The 11163-nt window shown below is 48.0% G+C and overlaps 1 protein-coding gene across 1 annotated transcript; it reads left to right on the top strand.

Annotated features, from left to right (window-relative positions):
• Window positions 1–1614: 1614 nt before the first annotated feature.
• Window positions 1615–10796, top strand: HDHD3 (haloacid dehalogenase like hydrolase domain containing 3). The gene is made up of 2 exons (XM_049784906.1): window positions 1615–1707; window positions 9846–10796. Exon 2 carries the CDS (start codon window positions 10000–10002, stop codon window positions 10753–10755), a length of 756 nt encoding a protein of 251 aa, XP_049640863.1. The 5' UTR covers window positions 1615–1707; window positions 9846–9999; the 3' UTR covers window positions 10756–10796.
• The last annotated feature ends 367 nt before the right edge of the window (window positions 10797–11163 follow it).

The following is an 11163-nucleotide window of genomic DNA, read 5'->3' as shown; positions in this document are numbered from 1 at the left end:
TTTGGTCCCCCGTGCCTGCCAGGAGCTATTTCTGAGCAGACAGCCAGGAGTAACCCCTGAGCAATGCTGGGTGTGGCCCAAAAACAAACAAACAAACAAAAAAAAAACATAGGTCAGGGAGATAGCTCTATGGGCTAGAGGACTTGCAGGAGCCCCGGGTTTGATCCCAGCCCCCAGAATATCACTAGAGTGATCCCAGAACATCAATTTGGAAATAGCTCCCAGCAACACCTAGTGTGTCTCCTCCAACCTAAATCAAAAGTTTGATCTTACCTACTAATGCCAAGTGTACACCTAGATTTCATGATTCCACATTTCAGTATTACTCAACAGAAATGTGCACAGATGTTCACCAAAAGACATTCCAGAGTCTTCATTTAGAATAGCAAAATGAAATAAAACCAACAAGTCAATTGTTTTATTCAAATAGATTTGAGCCCGGAGCTAGAGAGATAGGACAAGGGTAGAGTGACATTTGCACTACCGAGTATGATCCCCTCAAAATATATATTTTTTTCTTGAATCACTGACATTCTACCTAGAAAGGAAGGACATTATCAAAAGAGCTGCTATTCTAAGTGGTAAATTTTTATAGACAGAAGTTTAGGTGAGAAAAGAGGGAATGATTTCAGGCTAGGTTATCTAGTCAGTTTACAAAGTTAATAAAGTAAGGCAGATAGTGGCTGTCAGTTGTATTATTTCTTTTGAAAGAGTGGGTTGGAACACCTTTTCACAGTACTCAGAGTCTTATGAGGGGCCAGAGATCAAACCTAAGTTATTCACATGTATGGATTATCTTGTAGTGCTGACCAAGAAAATTCAGGTTACCGCAGACTTTAGGTTACCTTCCTGAGAGATGCTGAAGCAGCAGTCAGATTATGGATTAAGTCTTAGTTTGCTGACACATTCCCTACACAAGAGATTCCAGGTTGGGTGTGTGATTGCTCTTTTGCGAAATAGTAGTGTTTTGCAATCTTCGTTGTATTCAAAAGTTGATCTAAGACAATGACCATCATCAGTGTGAATGCTAAATTCTCTATAATGGAACACTTAGGCAGGAGAATAGATGACCTTAAATGACAGATAGCAACACAGGTGTGTCCTGCAAACAAGATTCTCAGCAAAAGCAGCGTGGTAAGAATGCCTGCTCTCTATGGGCCCGGAGAGATAGCACAGCGGCGTTTGCCTTGCAAGCAGCCGATCTAGGACCAAAGGTGGTTGGTTCAAACTAGGACCAAAGGTGGTTGGTTCGAATCCCGGTGTCCCATATGGTCCCCCGTGCCTGCCAGGAGCTATTTCTGAGCAGACAGCCAGGAGTAACCCCTGAGCAATGCCAGGTGTGGCCCAAAAACCAAAAAAAAAAAAAAAAAAAAAGAATGCCTGCTCTCTTATCAGTATCCAGTTAACTAAGATTGTGCAATTTGAATTTAGGATAGTGGTTATAGTTTGTAGAAGTAAATAGAAGGTGGCAGGGCTCCAAGGTTCTGAAAAAGCTTCTTACTAAGTTTGTGGGGGGCTTTTCTGGTCCACACTTAGAAATACTTAGGCTCAGGGGCCGGAGAGATAGCACAGCGGTATGCATTTGCCTTGCAAGTGGCTGACCCAGGACTGACATTGAAATCCCGGCATCACATATGGTTCCCCGAGCCTGCCAGGAGCGATTTATGAGCGCAGAGCTAGGAGTAAGTAACCCCTGAGTGCCACCGGGTATGATCCCTCTACCCCCTCAAAAAAAGAAGTGCTTAGGCTCTCTACCTAAGGCTCTGCTCAGGGATGACTCCAGTGCAGTACTGGAGATCAATTCCAGGTAACTATGTATGATATCTAATAAAAAGTTAACAGAAATAAGCAAATAAAATAATCTGGGATCGGAGCAATAGAACAGTAGGTAAATAACTTGCCTTGTACATGGCTGACCTGGTTTGATCCCCTGCATCCCATATGGTCCTGAATCTGCCAGGAGTGATTCCTGGCACAGAGCCAGGAAGTAATCCTGAGTACCACCACGTGTGGCTCAAAAGGCAAAATAATAATAATAATAATAATAATAATAATAAGAGTAATTGTATAGAGAAGAATAAAAGAAAGGAAGAATAAATAAATAAAAATAAATATAAATATAAAATAAAAGTAAAGGAAGAAAGAATAAAAGAAAGGAAGGAATGAAGGAAGGGATGACAGAAAGAAGGAACAATGAAAGAAAGAAGGGAGGAAGAAATAAGAAAAGAAAGGAAGAAAATAGAAAAGAAAGAAGAAAGAAAAAGGGAAAGAAAGAAAGAAAGAAAGAAAGAAAGAAAGAAAGAAAGAAAGAAAGAAAGAAAGAAAGAAAGAAAGAAAGAAAGAAAAAAGAGGAGCAATAGCACAGCGGTAGGGTGTTTGCCTTGCATGCAGTCGATCCAGGATGGAAGGTGGTTCAAATCCCAGCATCCCATATGGTCCCCCAAGCCAAGTGCAATTTCTGAGTGCATAACCAGGAGTAAACCCTGAGTGTCACTGGGTATAACCCAAAACCAAAAAAAGAAAGAAAGGAGGGAGAAGGAAGGAAGGAAGGAAGGAAGGAAGGAAGGAAGGAAGGAAGGAAGGAAGGAAGGAAGGAAGGAAGGAAGGATGTCTGGTGGTTTTGCTTCATGTTTTTCATGAGAATGTCAAGGAAAAAAACTTTTGCATTAGACATTTTATTTCTTGGGGCCAAAGAAACAGTACAGCAGTTAAGGCACTTGCCTTGTATGTGGTTGACCTGGGTTTGATTCCCAGCACATTTGGTCTTCCAAGGCCTACCAGGAGTAATCTCTGAGCACAGGGTCAGGAGTAAGTGTAAGTCCTGATCACTGCCTACTACATCTGAAAAACAAAAACAAAAGCAGAAAGACAGAAAACAAATTGGGTTTCTTGGCCCGGGATAAAGCTCAGTGTTAGAACATGATTTTAATGCGTGAGGCCCTGACTTCGATCCCAATACAAAAAAAAAAAAAAAAAAAGAGGGGGGAAAGGAAGGCCTGAGAAATATATAGCAGGTACAGCACCTTTCTTGTACACAACCAATGAGGATTTCATCCCCAGCACCACATGCAGTCAGTCCCCTGAGCATTGCTAGAAGATCTCTGAGCACTACCAGGTGTGATCCAAATACCAAAATAATAAAATAAATAAAAGGAAAAAGAAAATTAAAAAGGAAGTGAAAGTAAAAGAAGGGAATTTAATACAGTAGGTAAGATGTTGTATGACTGGATTGATCCCCAGCACCCCATATGGTCCCCTGAACAACACCAGGCCTGTACCCTGCATGCAGAGTGAGGAGTAAGCCCTGAACACTGTCAGATGTGACCCAAAAAGAAAAAGAAAATCACTTAGGCAAGTACATAATATTGTAACATGGCAGGTATCTCCAGGAGCAATAACTAGAACAAAGTTCACACAGGATTGTTCTGTCTATTAATGAGAAACTACTCAAAGCGAACTTGCATTTGAACTGGCAAATCAAAAAGAAGTTTGTTTCAGAATAACCTGAGTTTTGTACTGGCCCTTGTGATCAAAAGGCTTTTTATCTGCTGAAAAAGGCACTCAGAGAAAGGCATAACACAAAGTTACATCAAGGCCACCCTCCCTGGGGTACATAGATTAGAGTGGGCATGCTGGCTTGGGACAAAGGACTCAAACAGTCATCTCACCTGAAACAAAATCTCTAACCTTTCTATAGATTCAATTTTTTATCTGCAAAGGAGTGTCTTTAACATCTCAAATATTTTTTCTTTGTTTCTTCCTCCTCCTCTTCCTCCTCCTCCTCCCTCCTCCTCCTCCTTCTTTTTTGGTGTTTGGGCCACACACAACAGTGCTCAGGGGTTACTCTTGGCTCTGCACTCAGAAATCGCTCCTAGCAAGGGGCTGGAGAGATAGCATAGAGCAGGGGTCTCAAACTCAATTTACCTGGGGGCCGCAGGAGGCAAAGTCAGGGTGAGGCAGAGCCGCATAAGGGATTTCGCTTACCGAATATTCGCAATAAAAAATCGCATTAGTTGGGGCTGGAGAGATAGCACAGTGGCATTTGCCTTGCAAGCAGCTGGTCCAAGACCTAAGGTGGTTGGTTTGAATCCCGGTGTTCCATATGGTCCCCCGTGCCTGCCAGGAACTATTCTGAGCAGATAGCCAGGAGTAACCCCTGAGCACTGCTGGGTGTGGCCCCAAAACAAACAAACAAACAAAAATCGCAATAGTAAGAAAAAATATCGCATTAAATATTTGCATACCCTGAACGGAACTGCTCGGGGTATTCGAATGTTTAATGTGATTTTTTTCTTACTAATGTTATTTTTATTGCGATTATTCGGTAAGCGAATAATCGCAAATACTGCGATATCTGAAGGCCGGCCGCAGGCCACAAAATGTACGGAGGGCCGCAAACAGCCCTCGAGTTTGAGACCCCTGGATAGAGGTAAGGTGTTTGCCTTGCCTTGCATGCAAAAGGATGGTGGTTCAAATCCCAGCATCCCATATGGTCCCCCGAACCTGCCAGGAGCGATTTCTGAGCATGGAGCCAGGAGTAACCCCTGAGCACTGCCGGATGTGACACCCCCCCAAAAAATAGCTTCTAGCAGGCTTGGGGGACCATAGAGGGTACCGGGAATTGAACCTGGGTCTGTCCCAGGTTGGCAGCTTGCTAGGCAAACAGACACCTTACCGCTATGCCATTGCTCCAGCCCCTCAAAGAATTTTTTCATACACTCTAAGGGTCCTGGTGCAATCAAGGCTATGGTCAGAAATTAACCTAAAGCTGCCTAGGACCCAGCGGGTGGCTCAGTGGTGAAAAGCACCTGTTTTGAAAACATGAGGCTGTGAATTTGGTCCCTAGTATTGCACACTTACACATAGACGAGTCTGGGCTAATACCGAAACTAAAATGTGGGCCCCCTCTCCCTAAGAAGTACCACAGCTTCTCCTGTGTGATTCCTGGTCTGTTACAAAGTAACAAAGTCCATAAAGGGAAAGCAATGGGATGGGGAGGCACATGAGCCTGGACTTCAGTTAAAGTTATTTTGTGTTATCTGCCCATTTTGTATATTGGGAATTGACATTCTGAGAGGAGAGAGTCTAAGGGAGACTCAGACTTAGACTCAGTCTAAGGGAGAGTCAGAGAGAGCCAAGATCAAGGGACCAGAAGCACTGGGTCAGATTTTAGGTGATCCTGAAAAATGAACAGTCTCAAACATTCTCAACTTCTGTGAACTTGCCAACACTCTGGGACTCAATCCCAGTCGAGCTGGCCAGTCCCTGGGTCAAGCTCTCCACAGCACATCCAGTCTGTGGCTGCACTTTTTTCTTTTTTTTTTTAAGAAGGGTGGAGGGGAGAAGAAAGTTATATAGGTTTTCAGTTTGTTTTGTTTGGGGGTTACATCTGGTGGTCCTCAGGGGTTACTCCTGGCTCTGAAGAACCCCTGGTGGGATGGAATGCTGAGGATCAAACCTTGGCTGGTCACGTGCAAGGCAAGCACCCTACCTCTGTGATCCAGCCCCTCTATGCATGTTTGTGTGCTACCAGATAAAGGTCTGAGAATATTAGCAACCCGGAGCATCAATGCCTGAGGAGTGAAGCGGGTGGTGTTCAACCCTCTGATCCCCACAACCATTGCCTTGTCTTAGTAAGTAGATGCCCTTCCTGTACCTTCGCACTGAATTTGTCCCTTAAGCTTCACCTGGCTGCGTTTAAATTTGCTCCTCCTTAATCTTCTCATCCAAAGAGACTTGCTGTCACTCTCCCTGAAATCCTTAGGCTTTATTGCCTGCACAGTACTTATTAGAATCTGAAAAGTGGTTTGTTTATTTGATTGATTTTGCCCTTCATGCTTGAAGGCAGGACTCCCTTTCTTGTTTGAACTGCAAAGTCAATGAAGGCCAGACCAGGCACGAAGCAGAGGCCCAGTATGTTGAAAATAAAATTGGGATAACATTTTTATTGTACACCTTGCATTTTTTTGTTTGTTTTTGGGTCACACCCGGCAGTGCTCAGGGGTTACTCCTGGCTTTCCACTCAGAAATCACTCCTGGCAGGCTCGGGGAACCATATGGGATGCCAGGATTCGAACTGCCATCTATCTGCATGCAAGGCAAATGCCTTACCTCCATGCTATCTCTCCAGCCCCTACACCTTGCATTTTTTTTACTAATTACAAGCAATTTTTTATATTTTATTTAAACACCTTGATTACATACATGATTGTGTTTGGGTTTCAGTTATGTAAAGACCACCACCCATCACCAGTGCACCATTCCCATCACCAATGTCCCAAATCTCCCTCCTCCCCACCCAACCCCCGCCTGTACTCTAGACAGGCTTTCTATTTCCCTCATACATTCTCATTATTAGGATAGTTCAAAATGTAGTTATTTCTCTAACTAAACTCATCACTCTTTGTGGTGAGCTTCCTGAGGTGAGCTGTAACTTCCAGCCCTTCTCTCTTTTGTGTCTGAAAATTATTATTGCAAGAATGTCTTTCATTTTTCTTAAAACCCATAGATGAGTGAGACCATTCTGCATTGTTCTCTCTCTGACTTAATTTCACTCAGCATAATAGATTCCAAGTATTTACCTTGTATATATATTTCCATGTATATACCTGGCATTAAAAAAAAAACTTTTTATGAGGCGACTGTGATTTTTCTTGTATTCACCGAAATTTAAAAGCAGCTTGGTAGGTTATTGCAGATGACTCTACCCTCGGCAAAACGATAGAATCAAACAAGTTTCCTACGAAAAGCAAAGGGTTCAAGGTTCAGATCTGAGGTCCAAAGCCATTCATTCCCCAGACCATACGGCACTCAGCAAGACCCAATCTGGATCCAAATCCTGTCTCTCCTAAATGAACGGGAGATGCGGATATCCAATCCTTGGGATATCCAAATCCAAGAGAGACAGGGGGGCCCAGAAAAGGTGGGAAAGAGCAGAGAGCAAGGACTGCGGGAGCGACGCCAAGAGGCTAGACCGTACAAGAAGACCTTGGCTTGGAGCGTCAGGTTGACGGGTGCAGCGGGAATCGGAATCTGAAAGTGTGGCTTCTTACAAAGAGGGAGGCTACTAAAGGGACGTGAGAGGAGAGGAGGCAGAGAAGCCCGGGGAGACAGGCGAAAAGGGCCGAGATGGGGATCCAAGGGTGCGGCGGCGCGAGAGAAGGGAAGACTCCAAGGGCCAAGGAGCTGAAGGCTTTAGGAGACGAGGGGCGTGTCCTAGGATAAGGGGCGTGTCCTAAGGGTCACGGGAACGAAGAGGCGGGGCCTGAGAGGAGAGGGCACGTCCTAAAGAACTAGGGGCGGTCTCAGTCTCAGGAGCGAGAACGAGAGGCGAGCTCTCGGGGACGAGGGGCGTGTCCTAAGGGTCACAGGAACAAAGAGGCGGGGCCTCGGGGGAGAGGGCGTGTCCCAGAGAGCTAGGGGCGGGCCTCAGGAGCGAGCGCGAGGGGCGGGCTCGTGGGGACGAGGGGCGTGTCCTCGGCAGCTAGTGGCGGGTCTCGAAGGCGGGAGGCGGGGTTTCTAGGCTGGGGGCGTGTCCTGGCGGCGAGGGGCGTGTCTTCGGGGACGCGCTCACGGGGCCGGGAGGCGGAGCCAGAGGCGTCTCGTGGTCTCCGCGGCTTGCAGGCAACCGCGCGCTTTCTAGAACCTGCGTGGCGCCGCGGCGTCCTGCGTGACCGTGAGCGGCTCCCCCTTCGGCAGGTGGGTCCTGGGTCGCGGGGACCGGGGCCGGGCTGCCAGGCCGTGGCGGGGCTGAGGAGGCTACTTCGGAGCCCCCGTGTCCCTTGAACCGTCGCGCTCAGACCTGAGATCTCGGTCGCTTTCACCGCGTGACAGGTTGGACTTTGGAGGCCGAGCCCTTCTGGCGGCCGGCCCAGAGCGCTCACCACTCCAAGCAGGCTGCTGCTGGCAATGGGAACGGCGGTGCTGGACCCTGAGCCCAGCAAGCGTTTATTCTGGTCTGAGCTTCCCGCGTGACTCCCTGCAGGGCTCTGGACTAGATGGTCATCTCGCTAACACCCCGAGAAGGTTTAGGGATGGGTCTCCCCTCGGTTCCTGACGGACACACTTGCATTTATCTCATTCATTTCTTTGGCGACTTTGTTTTTGTTTTGGGGGCACACCCGGCAGCGCTCAGGGGTTCCTCTTGGCTCTATACTCAGAAATGGCTCCTGGCAGGCTCGGGGGACCGTATGGGATGCCGGGATTCCAACAACCGTCCTTCTGCATGCAAGGCAAATGCACCACCTCCATGCTATCTCTCTGGCCCCTTCATTGGCAACTTTGTGACATGGCTTTGTCTCCAGAGTTCAGAGCCAGCCACGTCCCTCCCTCAGTCAGCAACTTCATTGCAATTGGGACTCGAGCCTGCTCAACATTTCTGCCCAGGCCCTTGGTTGGGTTTTCTTAGAACCAGCTCTGGGGAAGGAAGCAACTTCTGTCTCTAGAGCAGTCTGTGTGGTGGCTGGTGTGATCCTAGGCAGGTGTCATTCCCAGCAATGAAGAAATTGGGGCTGAGAGTCTCAGCTACTCTGAGCTGCTTGTTATTCTGTAAGTTTCAGTTCACTGATGTCAGATTTTTTTTTTAATTTTGATGTTTAATCAGTCGGAGCATTGGCCAAAGAGTCTGGAACTTTGAGTTCTAGCCCTAGCACTGGTGCCTACTCACCTGTGACCATAGCAAACGTGCCTGCCCTCTGGCTCTGTCTTCTCTCAAGATGGTTGGTGGGAGGGTCTGCACGGACCCTTGTACCTTTGGCATTGTTGACAGGAGAAATAGCTTTCATAATCATCTTGTCACATACAAGGCAGTCTGACCCTCTGGGTACCGAAAGCACCACACCCCTTACCCTTCCTCAGGACCTTTGCACTTGCTATTTTGAGTGCTAGGAACGAAGGCTAGTCTAGTCATTCATCAGATCGTCCACCCTCTTCTCTTTCCTAAACTTCTGTTTAGGAAATTTCCAAACAGCAAAGACTGGATGGGGTCTAGTCTATCTAATTCTAAAGAATTAGCGAGGTCTTTTGTCCACTATCTGTATCCTTCTGGGGTAAGTTGAGGCCTTTGAAATAGTTCCCAGTTGTATCTAAATTATTTCCTGTTGGTCTTGTTTTCCCATTGCCTTTCATCTGGCTTTTTCTCCTCCCCCTGGGGAGGGGCTTTGTTTGATGCTCAATAAATGGGAGGCTGGAGCTCTTGGGGAGAGCTGCCATCTAGGTGTGTGGTTCCACGTGGTGGAGCGACTGACTTGTGAGTGAACAGCTTACATTATGAGTTTTCTTGCCTGCTATAACCTTCATATCTGTGGATTACTTATTGCGGGGAATTACTACCAGACCAACTTCTATTCTCCCCAGATAGGGGGTATGGGATATCCCTTTCCCTTCTGGGAACTGTGGGATAACCTAACCTCAACCCCAACTCCCAAAGAGTTCCTTCCCTTCCTTCCCTGCTCTCTAATGCTTTCTCCAGCCATCACTAGGGCCAGAAATCTGCAATCATCTCCAGCATCTGCCTTTTTTAATTTTTTGGGTCACACCCAGCAGTGCTCAGGGGTTATTCCTGGCTCTATGCTCAGAAATCACTCCTGGCAGGCTCAGGGGACCATATGGGATGCCGGGATTCGAACCACCAACCTTTTGCATGCAAGGCAAATGCCATACCTCCATGCTATCTCTCCGGCTCCAAAATCTGCCTTGTTAATAGGTGTTTTGTAAATTTGTTGTGAAGTTTCAAGATTTGGAGTGAGATTTCTTGCTCCAATAGGGAGCCCGCAATTATAAAACGTGAACTTTGGAGTCTAATGCCAAGGCTTGACCTTTTCTCCCTTCTGTGCCTCTCATTTCAGGCTCTCAGGCTGTGCAGTGATTGCCCAAGTGCGGCTTAACAGACCCACGAGGCTGGGAAGGAAAGGCATTTTCACCCGGGAGGTGTTCTTGTCCTACTTGCTTTCTTCCAAGGTGGCTTAGGTTGGCCCTTGGGTGGACCCCTCCTGCAGACCCATGGCACACCGACTCCGGATCCAGCTGCTGACCTGGGACGTGAAGGACACACTGCTCAGACTCCGCAGGCCGGTAGGGGAGGAATATGCTTCCAAGGCCCGGAGCCATGGGCTGGAAGTGGAGGCCAAGGCCCTGGATCCAGCCTTCCGCCAAGCTTACAAGGCTCAAAGCCTCCGCTTCCCCAATTACGGCCTGAGTCAGGGCCTCACCTCCCGCCGCTGGTGGCTGGATGTGGTCCTGCAAACCTTCCACCTAGCAGGGGTTGGGGATGCCCAGGTGGTGACCCCCATTGCAGAGCAGCTGTATTCAGACTTCAGCAGTCCCTGCACCTGGCAGGTGTTGGAGGGGGCTGAGGCCACCCTGAAGGGGTGTCTTGAGCGGGGGCTGAGGCTGGGAGTGGTCTCCAACTTCGACCGGCGACTTGAAGACATCCTGATGGGGCTCGGCCTGCGGCAATATTTTGACTTTGTGCTGACCTCAGAGGCTGTCGGGTGTCCTAAGCCAGATCCCCGCATTTTTCACGAGGCCTTGCGGCTGGCCCAGGTGGACGCAGCAATGGCAGCTCATATTGGGGATAATTACCGCTGCGATTACCAGGGGCCACGGGCAGTGGGCATGCACAGCTTCCTGGTGGTTGGCCCCGGGCCTGTGGACTCCTTGGTTAAGGCTTCTGTACCCCAAGAGCACACCCTTCCCTCCTTACCCCTTCTCTTGCCTGCCCTTGACCACTTGGAGGCCTCACTCCCCAGGATTTGAGGATGGACTCAAAAAATGTAAGACAAGGGACCCTTTGTTTACTGAGCTTTGGCCTCTTCCCAGCGTCTTTACTGTGTTTTCTGAATATAAAGCGGGGATTCAGGCCCGTGCTCCCATACGCCAGCTCCTGGGATCTTAGACATTCATGTGTTCTACCTGCGCTCTACCAGGGGCCCCTCTAACTTCCAAATTGGGCATTTCCAGGCCCCATTTCTGTGGCACTATCTACATAAATCCAAACATGCACAAAAGGGAAAACGGGGCTCTGTTAAGCCCTGGAGCCTGGAAGAACTTAGTTTGAAAATCAGGGTGCTGGGGCTGGAGCAATAGCACAGCAGTAGGGCGTTTGCCTTGCACACAGCCCACCCGGACTAACCTGGGTTCGATACCCAGCATCCCATATGGTTC

The sequence above is a fragment of the Suncus etruscus genome, chromosome 1, assembly GCF_024139225.1.
Source record: "Suncus etruscus isolate mSunEtr1 chromosome 1, mSunEtr1.pri.cur, whole genome shotgun sequence".
NCBI lineage: Eukaryota > Metazoa > Chordata > Mammalia > Eulipotyphla > Soricidae > Suncus > Suncus etruscus.
Note: the sequence above shows the minus strand (reverse complement) of the source record. Positions and strands in the feature narration are given on the sequence as shown.